The 18,958-nt window shown below is 53.5% G+C and overlaps 4 protein-coding genes across 4 annotated transcripts; 2 read left to right on the top strand and 2 right to left on the bottom strand.

Annotated features, from left to right (window-relative positions):
- Positions 1 to 280: 280 nt before the first annotated feature.
- BDP81DRAFT_415784 (D-Tyr tRNAtyr deacylase-like domain-containing protein) lies at positions 281 to 1,927 on the top strand. The gene is made up of 5 exons (XM_060589480.1): positions 281 to 751; positions 818 to 996; positions 1,051 to 1,093; positions 1,157 to 1,347; positions 1,406 to 1,927. Exons 1-5 carry the CDS (start codon positions 745 to 747, stop codon positions 1,445 to 1,447), a joined length of 462 nt encoding a protein of 153 aa, XP_060450509.1. The 5' UTR covers positions 281 to 744; the 3' UTR covers positions 1,448 to 1,927.
- Positions 1,928 to 2,353: 426 nt separating this feature from the next.
- BDP81DRAFT_308656 (cyclophilin type peptidyl-prolyl cis-trans isomerase/CLD) lies at positions 2,354 to 3,536 on the top strand (the record flags this gene model as incomplete). Its single annotated transcript, XM_060583480.1, has 2 exons — positions 2,354 to 2,717; positions 2,776 to 3,536. The coding sequence occupies 2 exons, from the start codon at positions 2,354 to 2,356 to the stop codon at positions 3,534 to 3,536; spliced, it is 1,125 nt and encodes a 374-aa protein (XP_060450510.1).
- Positions 3,537 to 4,383: 847 nt separating this feature from the next.
- On the bottom strand, positions 4,384 to 8,196 carry BDP81DRAFT_308529 (GTPase-activator protein for ras-like GTPase; the record flags this gene model as incomplete). The annotated part of the gene is made up of 1 exon (XM_060583470.1): positions 4,384 to 8,196. One exon carries the CDS (start codon positions 8,194 to 8,196, stop codon positions 4,384 to 4,386), a length of 3,813 nt encoding a protein of 1,270 aa, XP_060450511.1.
- Positions 8,197 to 15,840: 7,644 nt separating this feature from the next.
- On the bottom strand, positions 15,841 to 18,073 carry BDP81DRAFT_83810 (family 47 glycosyl hydrolase). The gene is made up of 2 exons (XM_060596366.1): positions 18,055 to 18,073; positions 15,841 to 17,852 (listed from the first exon to the last, which is right to left on the bottom strand). The coding sequence occupies exon 2, from the start codon at positions 17,678 to 17,680 to the stop codon at positions 15,866 to 15,868; it is 1,815 nt and encodes a 604-aa protein (XP_060450512.1). The 5' UTR covers positions 17,681 to 17,852; positions 18,055 to 18,073; the 3' UTR covers positions 15,841 to 15,865.
- Between the last annotated feature and the right edge of the window lie 885 nt (positions 18,074 to 18,958).

Here is an 18,958-nt window from a genome sequence, read left to right on the forward strand (position 1 = left end):
TAGAGAGTGAAGCATGGGGAGGTTACAAGTAGGTATTCTCAAGGCTAAAACCAAGACTGTGTGACATTTTGAATTCCTAGGTGACGTAATTAATGATTTGGTACTTATCTATAGTCACTTTCACAATTGAATATCTCATATAGGGAGTATAGAAGCATGCAAGGCCAAACCACGTTTCTTTCTGTCTATCTGGGCGAAGTTTAGGCTACTTAGACGTCGTCACTGAAATTGACACGGACCACTGCTGAGCCCAGCCTTGCCAGCTGCCCTTTTCCGCCGTGTTCAGGGATGCAAGACTGCCCATTCTGTAAGGTATTATTACCGGTAATTCAAATCAGGGAAGGCAATGTGCTAGTGGCATTGGTTTTGCTCTGAATCCAAGGAATTTTGAAGCAATATCTGAGGGCTGATAGACAAAAGCGCTTACGACTTGCCAGGCCAAGTACCGGTCTGTTGATTGCTTCGCTTCCGTGTGGTTTGCCGCCCGTTTGCCTGTTTGTTCCCGCCGCGCTCGGCTTGTAGCTTGCAATTTCCCGGGCGATACGAATACAGACCACTCAGTGGTCTCTAGCTGCTCCGTTTGTGTTTGGACTTCATCCTCGTCCGGGTAATAGTATCGGAAGGATCCACGTTCCGGTCTATCGACCGTGTTTGAAGAGCTTTTCACTGCTTGTTATTCTTGGTACCTGTGTATCAGATTACTCCGCTGTATCGCCTCCGACATTTGCAGTGGTGCAGTGCAAAATGAAAGGTGAGACCACCGTCTCCTCACTGAGTGAACTACTGCATGGTGATGTGAGATGCTGATGCCTCCTAGCTATCGTACAGCGGGTGCTGTCTGGGTCAGTGACCGTGGACAACGAAGTGATTTCCTCCATTGGAAAGGGACTTCTTGTTCTTGCTGCTGTGGCTCCCGAAGATACAGAGAAAGATGCCGAGAACCTAGCAAACAAAGTGTTGAAGCTCAGAATGTGGGACGATGATGCCGGCGCAAGGGTGCGTTTGATCAAATCCCGAATGTTCCAATACTTGCATCTAATCTTGTCTTAGTGGAAGAAGGCAGTCCCGGACATTGACGGAGAAATCCTCTGCGGTATGTAGGCTGCCGTGACGGGCTCCTGACGAGCTTTCTTCAGACAACTGATAACCCTCACAGTGTCTCAATTCACACTTTTCGCCAAGATCGTCAAGAACAAGCCGGATTTCCGCCTCAGCGCAGGAGCCGAGGATGCTAAAAGGCTCTACCACCATTTCTTGCAAAAGTTGCAGGATAGCTACGCGGCCGAAAAGGTCAAGGATGGGCGCTTCCAGGCTATGATGGCCGTGGCTTCTGTCAATGATGGACCGGTTTGTGACCCTTGAAGCCACTGACAACTGGTGATTGCGTACTAATTTGAGCCTTTAGGTCACGTTTGAGCTCAACACAGAGTCGGCCCCCAAGCCATGATCATTTTCAAGAGCTTTCGAATGCCATGTGCCATGACCTATTCAGTGTCACTGACATAAGTCGGGTGTTGGCTTGAGCGAAACCAAGATACACCATGAATGCAACTCGGATTTCGTTCGTTGGAAGTCTCAAGAAGTGATGGCAAATAGCAACGGACCGTCTCTTGGGTCCCTTGCAGTCAAATAAAGATCTGAATGGTTGCAATTCCATGCCTTATACATAGAACTCTACGCATAGATGCAACTACGATAGAAAGGCCTGCCATTTTGGTGATACCTCAGAATGCAGGCAGAGACATTGCAGCTCATTTGCACCAAGGCTGCCTGCTTCAGCTGCATATCTTACTTCGGCTCTATGTTTCCGTTTGCCTCACGTTGTCCCTTCGGCCTCACATGAGGTGCCGCAACTTACTAGGCACCTAAGAGAAAGTCGATAACAGGGCAGGAAAGAGACATCGGTAGAACAGAATCCTCTGATTGGCCTACTCCGAAGCTGTTGCTCCTTCCCGGTGAAGCATGCAGGCAGTGAGATGCAGCGGGTGGTGCGACTGCCCCGCGCCCAAACGTCCGAGCTACCAGAAAGTTCCATCGTACCTCCCCCCCACCTTCCAGGTTAGCTCTGGGCTGAAGCATTTATCGTTCACCTCCACCACCAGCGTTCTGCAGACGAAGCTATACTACCTTACCCTAGGTACTTTTCTCGACTCAATCGTATGAACAACACTTCTCACGTTCAACGTGAACAAACCATAGCTTCCTGCTAGCTTCGACCCAATCATCGACAGCATACCAGTCTCGCGAATCTCATTTGCGGCAGCCACATCTACCCCGCACTACTGGATCGAGTACAGATTCCCAGCCTGATCAATCTCCGAGAGTTCAATTCGTACTTCAGAACGCAGTCACAATGTCCGCCGAGGGAACCGAGAACAAGGCGGCGCGCTCGCGCGTGTTCTTCGATATTACAGTCGGCGGTAAGTCCGCTGGCCGCGTTACCATGGAGCTCTACAATGACCTCGTCCCCAAGACGGCCGAGAACTTCCGCTGCCTCTGCACCGGTGAGAAGGGCCTGGGCAAGTCCGGCAAGCCTTTGCACTACAAGGGCTCCATCTTCCACCGCGTTATCAAGCAGTTCATGATCCAGGGCGGCGACTTCACCGAGGGCAATGGCACTGGCGGCGAGTCCATCTACGGAGCAAAGTTCGAGGACGAGGCTTTCCCTAAGAAGCATGACCGTCCCTTCCTCCTGTCCATGGCTAATGCTGGACCTAGTAAGTGCTCTACGATGACTGGTATTTGGGAAGCTTTTGCTGATAAAACTACGAACAGACACCAACGGCTCTCAGTTCTTCCTCACCACCGTCCCGACGCCTCATCTCGACAACAAGCATGTCGTTTTTGGCGAAGTCCTCAACGGCAAGTCCGTCGTCCGCCAGATCGAGAACCTCCAGACCGAGTCGGGCGACAAGCCCCTCAAGGACGCCATCATCGCAGACTGCGGCGAATTGACCGGAGACGCCGCTCTCGCAGCCGACGTGAAGGCCCCGGACGCCATGGGCGACACCTACGAGGACTTCCCTGAGGACTGTGCAACCCCGCCTGACGCCCAGGAAGTCATCAAGATTGCTGCCGCCTGCAAGGACTACGGCAACAAGGCTTTCAAGACCGGCGACTTCAACCTCGGTCTCGAGAAGTACCAGAAGGGTCTCCGCTACATCAACGAGGAGCCCGACCTGGAGAAGGAGCCCGCTTCTACCAAGGCGGAACTCCAAGCTCTCCGCTTCACCCTGAACAACAACTCAGCTTTGCTCAATATCAAGCTCGAGGCCTGGGATGATGCCGCGAAGACGGCTACGTACGCTCTCGATGTTGCCGGAACCAAGGACACCGACCGCGCCAAGGCCCTCTACCGCCGCGGCTTCGCCAATGTTCGCCTCAAGGATGAGGAGAACGCCATCAAGGATCTTGAAGAGGCGCACAAGCTCGTGCCGGATGATAAGGTCATTCTCCACGAGCTTAATGCCATCAAGCAGAAGGCGGCAGCCCGTGCGGCCAAGGAGAAGGCGGCCTACAAGAAGTTCTTCCAATAGATGGAGGCACTCAGAAAGGGCGTAACACGTCGCATATCGTACCGGGGACTGTATCGGAATTCACGGCAAAGACGATGTGTGACCCTGATGGCATGAGGCAGGGAGCGAAGACTGGTGGATGACGATTATGATCTGGGCTACTAAAAACAAGGGAATTCTCTTAATTCATTGAAACATTGGGGCGTACAGAGAAGCAGGCACTGGAAAACACAAGAAAATTCACGGGTAGATACCTCGACTGAAAGTTCAATATCATTATATTATACACATTGCTCGTTTCGTTTTGTTCTAAAAGGGACGGGATGTATGCTGTGACGAGTCTCGCGGCGTGATTATGAGGCAAGACATGTAAATGCTAGTCATGATATGTCTGGGTATATTCATTCGTGGCCCATGGTGCGACGGCTACCTACCCTACAACCAACTCAGAAGAAAGTTGGCAAGGAAGAAGAGACGAACACGGGATGGGTTGGGTGTAAGAAGAAAGAGAAAACAAATAGGGCCGACCCTCCCTCCAACCGAATGCCTGAACATGTAGAAAGGAACCTTCCCAAGCAGGCTCCGTTGATGAACATGTGCAAATGGAGAAACGCCAGAGGTAGTTCAGTCGATCCTTGCCCACCCAAGCCTGCCCTCAATTACGGCGCAGGTAACAGTAATGCAGAAGAGGTGCTGCCCTCCCGCACCCTCTTGACGCTCCAAGCTGGGCGTATCCAGATATCCTCCTCGTTAAGAATGCAGAGACTTTGACTCGTCGTTCAGCCATTGACTTTTTTTGGTTTTGATTCGTGTGCGAATGTGTGGAAGTAGTGATGAACAAAGAAAAATGAATGGGAAATAAGGCGTATCAATAGCCAGTGTTCCATGATCGGTCGAGATTCTTGCCACGTGTCGTTGATGGAGACGACTCAGGCGAGTCACTCCGCGCGAACGGCTTCATAATGCCAGACAGAATGTGACGGGTAGCCCTGCCATTCCGCTTGAGCGTAGCTAAATGCGAAGACGCGTGCTCGGAGTGTCCAGACGCTTGCCGCAGGGAGCTGAACTCTCGGCCACGGCGATGCTCGCGGCTTCTTCGCGTAGGCACATCGATCAACACGTCGCTACCAGCCGACCCTGGAGGTTGGTAATTGTCTTGGTCAAGCCAAACTGTAGAAGTGTTCGCCGAGGTCGGTGTTGAGTGGTTGTTGTGATGCGTGGAAAGGCTCATGGAATCCAATACAGCGGAGTTGTGCTCCATAGCGTCGGCGAAATCGGAGGCAGGAAGGGACGCTGTCTCATGAGAAGACCCGTCCATTTTCGAATAGCATAAGTCTGCACGCTCCTGCAAGACCAAGCACATTTCATTGAAGATGAGGATGTCATCTTCGCCGCCTACCGGTTTGACTACCTCTCCGTTTCCGATAGGGTTAGCTTCGGTCCACATCCTGACCAGTGCTGCGAAATTACGAGCGTGGTCAATCAAGTGAGGCAGTGCAGGGAATCCTTCTCGTGCCGTTGGCGAAAGCCGTCCAAGAATTGCAATAGGGGTCGAGTAGGATGGACCCAGGGCGACCTTGTTGCGTTCAACAGGAATGGCACAGATCATGTCAATGTAGTCCTTTACTGACTGACGATTGGAACCCAGGAACTTGTTCATCGGCTCCATCCATTCTTCCTTCTTGCCAAACGTAGACAGGTTTCCAAGGGCCTGAAGTGCCTTGGCAACCAATGTGAGCGTTCGCTGGGCTCGGGGTCTAGGGTGTTCCCTCAATAGACCAAAGAGTTTGGGACTCAAAATCGCCGGGCAAATGAAGCGGAGGAACAAGAAACCCGACACGCTTGTGTATGTGACGGTTCGCAGCCAGTCGCCGTAGCGATCTTCAGCCACGGCTCGTACGTATTTGAGGATTGACCGAAGCTCCGGTGGGCATTTCGTGGGCTCCTTGCAAATGCATTGCCAAACCTCAGTTGTCAGCTGTATGAGTCTTGTCCAATGCTCCTGGATGTTTTCGCCAGGTTTGAGCTTGCTCGGGTCGACTTCGCAGTTGGGATTGGTCTCGTTGATCTCGAAAATCTTGGCTTGCAACATCTGCTCAAGATACTCCTTTCCTGACCGTCTCATGTGAAATTCGAGAGCTTGCGTCAGCAGCGTGTTGCCTCGGAACAACAGATTGGCCTCTCCTGCAAGAGATTTGCCCATGTCGCGAAGAATCTGCTCTCTGTCACTGGATGACTCCATGGACTCATTTGACTTCAAGCGACTGCTGAATCGGTACTTCTTCATCTGATTTTGGCTGCCGCCAATGCCGTCGATCTCATCTTCGACCAACGTTTGCAGCCATTCGTTGGCATGACCAGACACTTGGAAGATATTCAAGAAAATTTCGGACAGACGACGCAGATTGCCAGGAAGTGCATCAGCAATCTGAGCGGTGAGACCGGAAGGAAAGCTATGAAGCAAAGTTGACAGCGCCTGGTATTCCTTGGAATGGAGAACAACAAGCTCCTCGTGGTGGAGCTTCACAAGCATTGTGCCCATGACTTGCTGTCGCTCGTCATATATCTCAAGCCACCGCTCAAAGTCTTTGCCGGGTTCAACATGGTCCAGGGGAATGTCGACAGAGCCACAGAGAATCTCGGTCAGGTTTCCAGTCTTGGGCAAACCAAGTGATGCCTGAAGCTGGTGACTGAAACTTTCCAGGTTCCCATCCACTCTTTTCAGAATGATGGAAAGGAACGGCATGGTTGGAGGAAGGTCCGAAAACTGGTAATCTTCCCGCCAAAAGGGGTTCTTGGTTCCAGTCTTAATCGTTGATCGAGCGCGGACCTCGCCATCCAGTATGACTTCTGTCAGGTAGCTACCCATCAAAGGGTCTGCGTCCTTGGGCTGTCGATCGATGAAGCCAACGTCGGGAGAGCAAGTCTTGGGTTTCAGTTTTGCCTCCGTCACCCGCAAACTGATTGTCTTCTCGATCCTGAATAACTCGCCGGAAAGCTCTGACTCCAAGTCCGTGACCTCCAACGCTCCGTCGGCTGAAGGCGAGTCCAGTCGGAAAATGTCCGGCAGGGCGAATGCTCGAAGAAGGACAAACCACACTTCGAACAATAGGCGGTTGTCCAGGGCGATGTACACGGGACGGAATATGGAAAGCTGAGTAGATATCGGAGAGTAGTGTGGAAAGATGCCAATGCAGTACTCCTCGTCCAAAACTGACCGGTTCAGTTGTTGAATAGCGCATCGAGATAATTGAGATAGTTCGACCACGGCTATGACAGCCTCGCCATCTCTTGTAGTGAGTCGGACCTCTCCGTTTTCTTGAAGGAGCAGGGAAACAACCCGCCAAGAAGTGGTTGGCGACCTCAGATCCCTCGTGGAAGGTCTTTTCACAATAGCCCTCGGCGAGTTTGCCAACCCCTTGTCCCAAAGCCTCACTTGGCCGACCTTGATGAATGCAGTCGTAGTTTTCGCTGTTCCATTCTCAGAGCCACGCCTTCTTACTGCTGGACGCAGGGCGGTAGGCGCGGGACTCCGGTTGCCGTTCGAAAGTTTCACTTTCGGAGGGCGAAGTTGTTGCCAGCAGAGTAAAGCCGCAAGCCAGAGATCTGTTTCTTCTGCTAAAAGCGGATGTAATAGAAGATCCAACGGGGGCTGGATGGGACACGAAACCTCCAAACATCTTTTCCCATCAGGTAAGGTGACTGGCGCAACTCGACATCCGCGGAGGTCGGAAATTAGGGGGATGTGAAATGGCCCATCGTGACCCGAGTCGAACATTAAACTCCCCTTCTCTTCGTCCACGTATGCGATACCAAGCTGCCATGGACCCTGGGAGTCAGCTTGGAATTCGATTTCACCTCTCATGCGCCCACACAAATTTTTCATCATGAGCAAAATGTTGTTCGCATTTTCGGTCGGAACAGGGGTAGGTAGCGAATCAACCGAAGGCGTTGAGCTTGTTGGCGGAGAAGTTGGCCGGGAAGACTGGCGCTTGATCAGACGTTTCGTCGACAACTTTTTCTCTTTCAAGCTATTTGCGACACCTAGGGGAATCTCCGAATGCCGGGCGGGGATGACGGACGGGAAACCTAGGGACTCGATGGGAGGCGGTGGAGAGCGAGCATCGTCGTACAAGGGCCGAGATCCGGAAGACGAAAACGACCCCACACGCTGGCGGCCCTCTCGAGAGGCAGCATTCATGAACTGCTGGCGTAATGCGCCGTCCATGGTGTGTGTCCTAGGCCGAAAGCTACTTTGTTGCCTCAGAGGCGGGCTAGTTGAGTTATTCTCGTAGGAGCTTCCACCGTATGTGTCATTAAACACCATTCCTTGTCGTCTCGAGAAGTCTCCCGGGATAGATCTCGGGGAGGTTTGAGGGGAGTTCGACGTCATGCCACGGGGCAACTGAGGAGGGGCGGTCGGATCGAAGACGGCGTTCGAGGACGGCGTCGGCGAGAGGTCCGGATGATGGTACTCGGGTGTCACGGCGCGGATCGTGGGGTTCGACGGATGGTTGGAGCGGAATGAGGTGCGTAGGTTGGAGATTGAGACGCGTTCCATGCCGCGAGACGACGAGTCTGCGGACAAGTTCTGGTTCTGAGATTGTTGCCAATCGTGGCGCGGCGTAACGTTGTGAACCCCGTTGTGGTAGGTTCGTCCATCCATTCCCGGTGGTGCCATGCTCATTCCATGGTTTGTCCTCATTTGGGGTCCGCCCGCATCTGAAGTTTGGTGATTCTACGTGCGTCCCCGGAATTTGTCGTTCCTTCCAGAGCAGCACCTTAGCGTCCCACCACGTCTTGTCTTCCGTAAACTAGCCAGCACGTCTCTCTGCCTCCTCCGAAATCGAGAGATGGCCGATTGGATTCTGCTTCCGAGGATAATGTGTGTGCCACCACGCAACAGCAAGCATAATAGTTGCTGGGCGGTATTTCAGCAAGTCGCAAGTCGGGTCTCACAGGTGGGAGTCGAGTGCGAAGCCCGTTGGTCGGTGGTGACGCTTGATGTCGTTGGGGAGGCGGACGACTTTCAGCTCCTGCAGCGAGAAAAGTTGGTGCGCAGTAAAGTTGCTCCAACAGGAATTTCGGCGGGCTTCGCAATGCGACACGGAGCTGTGGTGGCCAACTGTTACGCCAGCCCTGGGCAAGGCAGAGCGACGAGCGAAAGAGCGAGCGGGAAGAGACGTAGAAATGGATCAGCGGCGGGATGAGAGGTTGAGAGCGGGGGATTTCGGTGGTAGATCCACAGGTCCAAGGTGGGATGATGCAGGGTTGCAACGAAGAGCGGCCGTTCGAGCTCGGGGGCGAGGACGGGGACAGTTCGGCTTCGTACGGTGTTTGCTGGTGCTGTCAAAACTCGCACAGGTGACGGATGAAAAGAGAGTTTCGTCCCAATAGAAGCGGCAGCAACGGTTGTCGGGAGGCGGCGACGGAGGCGGTAAAGAGGAGACGTCCGACGCGGGGGAGGGAAGTTGGGGATGTCTGAGCGAGACGAGAACGGCGCGCGCAGAACAAGAAGCGAGGAAAGTCGGCAATGGGGCGAAGGGGGAACGCGGTGTTGGTAAATGCAGCGATGGCGCTTTGAGTAGGTTCGAATGGTATTAATTGCTTTTTTCCTTTCTCTTGCTCTTTCCACTTCTTTTTTTTTCTTCGTCGCTTCGTTGCAAAGTCTTGGGGACCCAGAACGGAGATGGAGCCGGGGAGCTAGGTATTATTGCTGATTAAGTATTCGGCGAGGTGGAATCGATCACCAAGGATGTTGCTGCTTGTCCATGGACTTGGTCGACCAGTGTGCTGCTACGGCGTGCATATTAAGGCTGCTTCAAGCTCCAGGGTAGAACAGGCAATCGGGCAGGGCCTGTGGAACCACGGAGGATCAGGGCAGGGAAGATGGCGAAGACTGGGGACGGGGCTAGTTGGCAAGCGAGATACCCAATGTCAGCGGAGGGAGGATTCGACCATGTGCTGGGAAAAGCAAGCGAGAAGATGGCATGGATGAGGGGTGTCTGAAAGAGAGTTGGATGGCTGGGGGGGAAGGCAAGGCGAGGAAGAAAAAGGGCTGATGAGGGTGATGTATTGGAGGGAAGGGGTCCAGGTAATTGCTGAGCAGGCCGAACTGATAGGAAGGCAAAGTTGTTTGCTTGCTGCTCGTAGATGGATCCAATGCTGCAAGTTGTCGAGGGAGAACGAGGCCAAGGTGGCGGAGGAGGTAAAGTAGTATTCGGGATGCAATGGGGCCAGGGATCGTCGGTCTGTTGCAGTTGTTGCTGTGGTTTGCGTGGAGGGTATAAGATGGGAAGACGAGGTGATATTTGCAACAACTGTCACAGAAGCAGGCAAGGGGGTGTACGGGAAGACATGGGGGAGGTGGACGGTGAGGCGCGAAGGAGACAATAGAAAGAAGCAATGAAGCCAAAGAGACGTGACCGACTTACAGAGATAGGTAGGTTGGCGTTGTCTTTTTGGGCGCCCGTCAATTCCGAGAAGGACGAGGCCCTGGCAGGATACAGGAGGATGATGCTGCTGGACCAGGTGCCGCTGCCAATAGGAATTCAACGGCGGTGCTGCAGGGCATGCAGATGGAACGAGACTATATCGAGCCAGCAAAGAGGTGGTGGTGGTAATGGTGGTGGTAATAGTGGTGGTGTTCGGTGAGACAAGGCCCCATGGGTTCTTTCTTGCAGTTGCAGGCGCAGCTGTGCACCCCGGGCGAGAGGAGGGCGTGGAGACTTTTGAGGAGGCGACGAGAGGAGAGGCAAGATATCGACTGCAGACTGCAGATGGACTGCCCGCAGATGGGGGTTTGTTGGCCGAACAATCCGCTGGTGACAGCGATAAGGCGCCGGTAGTTGGGACGGAAGAGGGCGGGCTATCGGCAGAAAGTCGTGTGATTCGTCGAGAAGAAACGGAATTTGGTCAGTTCGTGTTTGGATTGGCGATGGAAGGAGAGCGAGAGGATTTCTGGTTCAAGCACCGAGGACGGGGAGGAGAGAGAAAGAATCCCAAGATGTCCCAAGAGGGAGGAGGATGAAGATGGGAAAGTCTTGCTGCTGTGCGTACCTACCTTAAGGTACCTTGAGGTACGGAGCAAGCCCCGGTACATTGGCACGTTGGGAAGGTAAGCAAAGATAACTGAATAGACCTGAAGGTAGGTGAGGTACCTTCTTTGAGGTGGTTTGAGGCAGGTCAAGCAGGTACCTCTCGTTGCTATTGCTGTTGCTCCTGCCGTTGCCGTTGCCCAAGTCGTGTGTGCCTGCTTGCTTCTTGCTTCTTGCCGCGTGCTTGGTGCTTGCCTTCCATTTGGTTGCTTGCTCGTTTCCTTCCAAACCTACCTCACCTCAAGTCCCAAGTGGCAGGTACCGCATTTCCACCTTCCACCCAGGTGTACGAAGTAGGTACTCCGTAGGTCTTCCATTGTTTTGGGCAATGTCTTAGCATGCACCGCACCTCGCCCTAAGCAGTAAAGCTCGACGGAAACTACTTGGATACAACTTGACGGTCTTAGATGCGCATATTAAGGGACAGCTACTTTAAGGTAACAAGCCTATTCGACGACCGGCTTGCCTACCTTGCCTCAAAATGTGTCGAAATTTGTCTATTAATTTGCCAATGTACTCTCCGGGAGGCCGGCGACAGACAGACAAAACGGAGAGAGAGGCCGATAGACTCGACACAAGGCAAGGTTCCCAAGATGAGCTTTCCCCCTAATGATGTACTTACGGTACCTCCCTCAAGTAGGTGAGGTACCTTGGCTTTCATGTCTCTCTTATCGCACGCAGCCCTTCTTGTACGACCATGCATGTATCTGGCTGAATAGCATCTTTGGTGCCTTGACTCTAGATGCCGGTTTCTCTTGTCACTTTGGTCATTGCGGCCATCAATTGAGGCGCGTGACCTTGCATCGTGACGATCATCGTGCTGCAAGAACTCAGAAAGCAGACTACGCCGAGCGTCGAGCTCAAGCGCAACAAGCACAATTGGTTCAATCTCATCCCTTGCGGCGCGTGAGGCACGGACAATGACGGTGAAGAGCATCAGGTGCCGCCCTTTTCTGCTCGACCTTGCCCGGACTGGCCGCTCAATCGCCCAAGGAACAAGCCGTGGCTGTTTGTGCTTGCTTTTCCCTCGACTGCGTTCGCATGTCTTGTCTCGAAGCTGCACTACTTACTGTTGTACGGAGTACCTTTGGGCTTACTCTATCCGTACGCAGACCTACTTCGCAGAGTACGGCGCATCAAGGACCATCCCGCGTTCTTTTCATTCGCAAGCTCTCAAACAGGGGAATGCGACGAAGCCCAATAGCCAGGAAGTAGGCACTGGTCCGAGTTGCCAATTAAAAGGCAATTGCTGATTGAAGCTTTAGTGGCATTGACTACGGAAAGGAACCGATCACCGATAAATTAACCTCGACTTGAATCTTCTAGAAAAAGGTTTGTCTACAACTACGTAGGTACGAGGTACGTACGGATAGACGTGTTATTTTTGCACAGTGGAGCGCAATCAATGGAACGAACTAAATCCCCGGATTTTGCAAATGTCTCGTGTCTACGAAGTACGAACTCCTTAACAAAGTAAAGTATCTTATGCGCCGTCTCATCTCATGGCCGCGACTTCGTCCCATTGTCAACCGGATGATGGACAGGAACAGGAGCGGAACCCCCTTTGTTCCTGCCGTATGTCGTCTCAATGACACTTTCCCGTCCTCCGTCCATTCCATCCCATCCCGTCTGCCCGTCTATACCGTGCCAAAAGTCCCGTCTGTCTGGTTCATCCATCCCTCCCACATCCACACTCACACCCCACAACACGACAGCTTTCACTGCTCTGCCCTATTGGCTTCTTCCATCCAACCTTTCCTCTCCCAGTTTGAGGTGTCTACGGAACACACTGATCATAATCGCCGTTGTGTGATTCTGTTAAACGTACCTATGCCTGCCCATCCTGTCTATCCTACTTCGGCTTGTTGTCTTACCAGCAGGATGCCATAGCAGCGATGCTAACAATAACAAATCTGCAGGAGCAATTCCTCCTTGGATCCCCAGCACAGCCATTCGAGGGCCATACCTATGTAGCCAGGTAGTCGGCCGCCTACCCGGCAACAGCGCGACGCTATGCTACCTTATCCCAGTTCGACCCGTCAGCATCGCCCAGCAATGTTTCCTCCTCTCGGCTCGCGGCCACCGGGCCAGGAACCAATACCAAGATCCATTTGGGCGCTGATCCAACCACTGCCTAAAACACTTCAAGCGCCGCCTGGAGAGCTTGCTACCTGAAGGCTAAGACGAAAGAAACCCAGCCTGTTGGCCCACGCCATGCAGCGCACGGGTATGAGTTGCAAGCTTGCAGCGGCCTTGTGCACTGATCCTTTCCCTCCGCACCACCGCCCATCAACCGGCCCCCAAAGTCTTGCCGCGCCATCCTCCCTTCAGCGCTTCTGGAGTCTCGAACGAATCCGAGTCATCGACTAAGCAAACCAGTTCGGATGAGATGGACGGTGGGGGCACGGGGCGCTCGGTACCTGCGTCCGTTTATGTTTCTAACATTACAGGCGCGGAAGTAGCGCAAGGCACAGTGGTCCAGGACAAAGCTATCAAGACGCTTCTCTGCTCGCGGTAGGCATCATCAGTCCGTCACGCCCACCCACGTAGCCTCGCTGGTTACCGGTCTCAACTACTCATTATGGACAGTGTTCCTCCGCGGACCGTGTCGTCTTCCTACGATCAACAAGTCTCGTCTCTCGTCGGCGGATCATCCCCCAGCACATATTGTGGCCAGAACCGCGGTCCACACTTCTTCAAGCCTAGACTAGCCAGCAACAAGTCAAGTGCAACGATGCGAAGGATTCAGTTCTGCTAGTCAAACATAAGCGAACTAGAACCCCACATGGCCCCCCAAACTGTTTATCCAGGCGGAGTATGAACGGTTGGCGGAATCATTCGTCGAGAACACCGGCATACGAGTGGGTGCGCAACGCAATCGCAATCAACGTCCACCCACGTATCATCAAGCGGGACCTGAAGAACCAATATCGACTGCATACTTTCAAACGAGAAAACCTCCGATGGATAAAGTGAACTGCAACGCAACACAAAGCGGCACAGCACCACCACAAATCTCAAACATCTACACGGTATTGTTCACCTTGCTGATTCAGCCTCCTGACCAATTTCCCGTGCGCCGGAACGGGCGACTTGAATCACTCTTTCCCTATCTCCAACTTGGACGAATGATAATTCCATCTGCCGTTCTTCTTGAAGATCGTTTCCCAAAAATTACAATGCCGGGGAGGGTGGCTTTGTGCGGCCGCTCGGTACCGCTGGTTGTACAACGACCCGCCGCTAAATACAGACTCACGATAATACGGATACATGCCCCGCGACGACGGATGGGCACAGCAGCCCGGCACTCGTTCCTGTAAGGTGAACACTCGGGCCCCGACTCCACTTCCCGGAGGCAGTGGATCATTATATCGCTCTCACACTGTCTCGAGATCCAGAAACGGGTTTGCTGATCACCTTTACCACTAGCGCCCTGTTTTCTTTCGCAAAAAGAGAAGATAGGAGACATATATCCGGCTAGGACCCGCGGCCATCGCACAGACAATGAATCCACTGTCCCATACCCTGGAGAGTACCCATCTCCCAGAGCTCGGTGGTATTGCTTTTCCTGCCTTGTATCGCGGAATAGGCAAGAATACTGTGGTTAAGTGCGGGAGGGAAGTGGGGAAATAACTCATCTTTCCTGGGCGGGACGATGGGCGCAAACGGATTCAATACTCATGATCGTTTCGTCATCTACACCGGTGAGTGGAAAAGAAAGCTCAATGCAGCGGCTTCATGACAAGGACCACGGACAAACCCGTGCAATTGTGGGGTCATCTACGGCAATCTGGAGTGTCTGGTAAGGATGGAGAGACGACAGGACGAATTCGAATCGGGCCCTTGCTGTCACGATTTGCTTTTTCTTGCTTGGAAAGACACCTTATTCAGTCTCCTCTCCGCTCGTTGGCTCTTCCGACGGTCCGAGTTGGGGCTCTGAAGTTCCCACAACCACTTTGGGTCTTTTCAGCCGCCAAGCAGAGATCCGGCAGCTCTGGCTCTTCCTTTCTTATTTTGCTGGCCGCCGCATAACCAGATCCCGTCGGCGAGCAAAGCCATGTTTCAAACCTGTTCGCTGAATTTTGTGGTTGACGCATGTTTTTCTATCTGCAGACCGGTTCTGGCGGCTGTGCAATATTCTGCGAGTCCGCAGCAGCCGCTGCGCAAGTTGGTGTCTGAAGGAATGTTTCTGGCGAGTATTCCTTGTTTTTTCCTGAGCATCTACCTGTAGGGCGTTAGACTTGTTACGACTGCAGGAGATGATGGATCTGTGAATCAGGTCATCGCGGCTTTGCCGTTATAATTCCCGTGGATGGTGACCACGCCTACCTCGAGTAAGGTATAGGCTGGCACATGACAATTACATGATACTATACTGCTACATCGCTAGCAGGATTCGAGGACCTATTTGATTATCCTGGATAGAGTGACGGATGAAGGAGTTTCAGGGAGGATACCAAGTTCAGGCTGATAGGGAAAGCAAATATTCTGGCTTCCCAGGAGAGTTCTCTCTAGACGTTGGTGTCTCATCGTAAATCTCCAACTTGTGTAGTAGCACACGTAGCGGCGGTGATGGACAAAAGAAGCAGGTGAGCCGAGGCATGCGAGGGCTTAACTTACTGTCCCGCTTGATGATACACGCTCTCTCGAGGTTGTCCGTGGTGACCATCTTGCCCCTTTCCCCGGGCTTTGAGGATCTTTTCGCCAACTAGAAAAGTTGGTGAGAATTTCATGCCGCCCGTCTCCGAGGATGGGTTGTCTGCCTTGCTACGTACGCTATGAGGTTTTTTTTTTTCTTTCAAACTAGGAGCTTTTCGGGTCCACGATAGCTTTCGTAGTTACAACATTGTCAACTCTATGGTTTATGGTACAAGTCGGCCCCGTGGCATCATGCTTTCACCAGAAAACGGCAAAGGTGTGAGTGGACAGATGGCCATCGTATATTCTTCAAAGCGCGACGGGACGGAACGGCTGTCATCGAGAAAAGTTTCTCGGCCCATGACTGAGTTAAGGCTAGTAGAGACAGGGAGTCGAGACTTAAACCAAGGTTCGATATAACAACAACAGGTAAAAAGCTAAAGGTAGGTTTATATTGCTTCCTAGCTTCTACGAAGGGACTTGCATCCTGCGCGCCCTCTTCCTGTCTATACTGTGCACATGTACACCCACCCCAATGCAATAAACGAGATCTAAAATGCGCCTGATGCTCGCGTTCCTACCAGTCACCATACATGATGGCCATCGTTGTGAAATCTACTTGGACTGTTCCCGAATCTCCGCCTCAGTCTCAACGTGATCCGTCTTCCGGGGCCGCTTAAACGGGTGCGCCTCGGTGTTGAGCACCCACTCGTCGAGACTAATCACATCGGGCGGCGAAAAGATGAGATAAAAGTACTTCAACGTCTCAGCGAACCAGAAACTCTCCATCGAGTCCGTTTTGGTCGTCTGCCCCGGCTGGACGTTGACGTCGGCAATGGAAGAGTACGCCAGCGGCGTCTCCGTCGCGCGCCGGATGCTCTGGAACATGTCCCACGCGACCTCGCGCCACTCGTCATCGCCCGTGATGCGGTACATGTAAAATATGCTCTCGATGGCCTCGGGGCGGAGCATGTACCGGCTGTCGCGGACCTGCTTGACGCCGCCGGGCACGTCGGTCTTGCTGCCATGCGTCTTTTGGTCCCATTCGCAGGCGCCGTGGTCCGGCTCGTTGCAGGGGTGAAATGTCATGATCTCGGGCATGATGCCCGTGGGAAAGACTTTGTACGCCCAGGCGCAGCCGCGGGAGATCTTTTCGCCAATAGTGACGTATGAGTCCCGGCCCAGGAGCTTGCCGGCGAGGCCGTACATGCCGCCGGCGAAGCAGCCTAGGTGTTGCATCTCGGGCGTTAGGTCGACGTTGTCGCCGTGGGCAAAGGCGTTGCCTGGGATGAGGATGTCTGTTTTATTAGGGAGGATGGGTCTGAAGAGGATGTGCTTGTCAATGACATCGAAAGAGTCGACTGTGAGCTTCCCGTACTCGCTGTCGAGACCACCTAGTAGGGCGTGCATCTTTGGCAGATATTCGTAGAGGGAGTCGGCCTGGGCGCCGATGGTGAAGGAACTGTCCTCCACCTTTTCGTCGCGGTAGTTCATGTACATGGGCCACATGCCGGGCAGCTTGCTACGCGTCTGCGTCTTGACGAGGAATTCCTTCACTCGCTCCGTGGCGTCGTAGTATTTCGCATCGCCCGTCAGCTGGGACAGGCGGGTAAACTCCATGGAGAGTGAGCAGCCCGCAGCCGAGGACTCGCGCTCGCCCACCTTTTGCGTGCCGTACTTTGCATCAGAGAACTTGAACCAGAAAGGCGGCATGCGGTTCGGGGTGTCAAAGCCCATGTACAGCATGTCACCCAGCTCAATGGCCTTGGCAAGCAAGGCCGGCTCGCCGCTCAAGTCATAGGCGCTGATGAGACCGCCCAGGTGACGGATCGTCGTCTCGAACATATTGGCGGCCGTCTCCGTGGTATTGGACCAGTCAATCAGTGCGACGGTCTTTACGGCCCGGCGGAACTCGTCGTGCATTCCCATGATCCACAGGGTATCGAGACCGTCGACGAGACTGGCCGACCAACCACCAAACGTGGTTTTGCCATGGCCCGATACGGGAGTCAGCTCGTCCCACGTCCACGCATTCTCTCTGTAGCTCGCCCAGCTCCGCCGGAAGGCGTGGACCACGGCGGCCCGTCTCGACTCGGTCTGCTTCTCCCGATCGCGGTCGCCGTTCTCATCGTGAGAAAGTTTCTTGCTCGTCTTCTTCCCCGCTTGCTTCTTACTGCTGTCGAAATCGTACTGGACTCGCGGGAGTTCGACGGGTGTGCCTCTCGGAGGCGTCCGCAACGGCTTCTCTAGAGGATACTCGGGTTTCAGACTTGCCCAGTCGTAGCTGGACTTGCGGTAGCGGATGCCGTTGTAGTTGAGGGCTCCGACGCTCCAGCCGGCGGGAAAACCGGTATGCCAGACAAACAGTAGCGTCAGGGCGATGCCCAGGTAAATTGGTACCCTCGCGGGTCGTCGGCGTATGGTGATCATGTTGGCGGCTCAGGTTACGGGGATAGAGAGGGCAGCGGCAGCATTGCTCGACGCAACTGGTTACTCATGTCGTTTCCCAGTCAAGATGAGGTGAAAGACCGCAGTATCGAGGGAGAATTCGTCGTTTCGCCCAGCGAAGGAGGACAGTGTTGGGATAAAAACCAAACCAACGCTCCGATACGAGGTTAGGTCCAAGTGCCACCTCTTTGGATGAAAAAGAAACAAAGCCTTGGCAGTGGAAGGTCGGAAGAAGAAGCGGAAGCGCCAAAGCTTCTTCTGACGCTCAGGAACCAAACAAACCTGGGCCAAGGGGGTTACGGAGCCATCGGGTTTGTTTTCCCACCGCCAAAGAAGGCAAAGGCATTGATGCTCACCTGCTCAACACGTGTACGTAAAAACGCCAAGAAGCCGTTCCTGCGCTTCCCAAGTTCCCACCCTGTTGGCCTTCACCCTTTTCTCAATCGTCCCCGAACACTGCCGCCCGGTGGCTGGCCACTGGCCGCTGGCCGCTTTGCTGCAACTCGAAACTCCATTTGGGGAATCCGCTCGCCAAACGTTTTGCGAAGCCAAGAATCAGACGGATCGTCATAGTGGACCTTCCGTCAGATAGCCCGGTCTCGCGAAGAATGCATGTCCGTCAGGACTGTCAGGGGGTGGTGACCTGCTTGTCGTTGTCAGATTGGGTGAGGCTCCCGCGCTTGAACATGGGTGGCCCCCCGTCGCTGCCAATCTATTTTCAAGTCTGTGGGGGGCCGGAGCCTGGCCCCTGTCTATCAGTGGATTGGCTGATGCTACGCCATCAGCAAGGAAAAAAGAGGATACAATTCTTCCACCCTTTGAATCCAAACAAGTAATAAGCAAGGCACCACGGCGCATTTAACACGAAAAGGTACCGTACTTCGGAGTATATCCGATACTCAAGGAACACAGGGTCCGCGTGTGCCATATTGACAAGTTTACCTCTCCCGCCCGGCCAGGCCTGTGGATCAGAACACTGTGAACGTGGTCTCACGATGATTAGCGCAATCCGGGGGCAGTGGACAAGGTGCAAATAAAGACGGTGATTAGACTAAGAAGCTAAACTCTAAGCTGGATCTCGTAGTGCGCTTTCTGCGTGCAGCATAGAAACTGCATGGCATCTGTCGTGGGCTTCCTCGCAGTAAATGCAGTGTGCCATAGAAGACTTGTCGCTTCTACGCCTTAATGCTCGACCGCATTTTGAGTTGCCCGCTGACCCGTGTCCTCCGCCCGAGCATAACCTCCTATCCCCGCCAGATC

Source organism: Colletotrichum phormii (assembly GCF_030913505.1).
Source record: "Colletotrichum phormii strain CBS 102054 chromosome Unknown BDP81scaffold_2, whole genome shotgun sequence".
In the NCBI taxonomy this organism is placed as follows: domain Eukaryota; kingdom Fungi; phylum Ascomycota; class Sordariomycetes; order Glomerellales; family Glomerellaceae; genus Colletotrichum; species Colletotrichum phormii.

Bases quoted from the DNA above. Each gene is read 5' to 3' on its own strand.
- BDP81DRAFT_415784 (XM_060589480.1), top strand. The intron at 997-1,050 runs GTGCGTTTGATC...ATCTTGTCTTAG, and splicing joins ACGATGATGCCGGCGCAAGG to TGGAAGAAGGCAGTCCCGGA. The intron at 1,348-1,405 runs GTTTGTGACCCT...TTGAGCCTTTAG, and splicing joins CTTCTGTCAATGATGGACCG to GTCACGTTTGAGCTCAACAC.
- BDP81DRAFT_83810 (XM_060596366.1), bottom strand. From the start codon at position 17,680: ATGATCACCATACGCCGACGACCCGCGAGGGTACCAATTTACCTGGGC.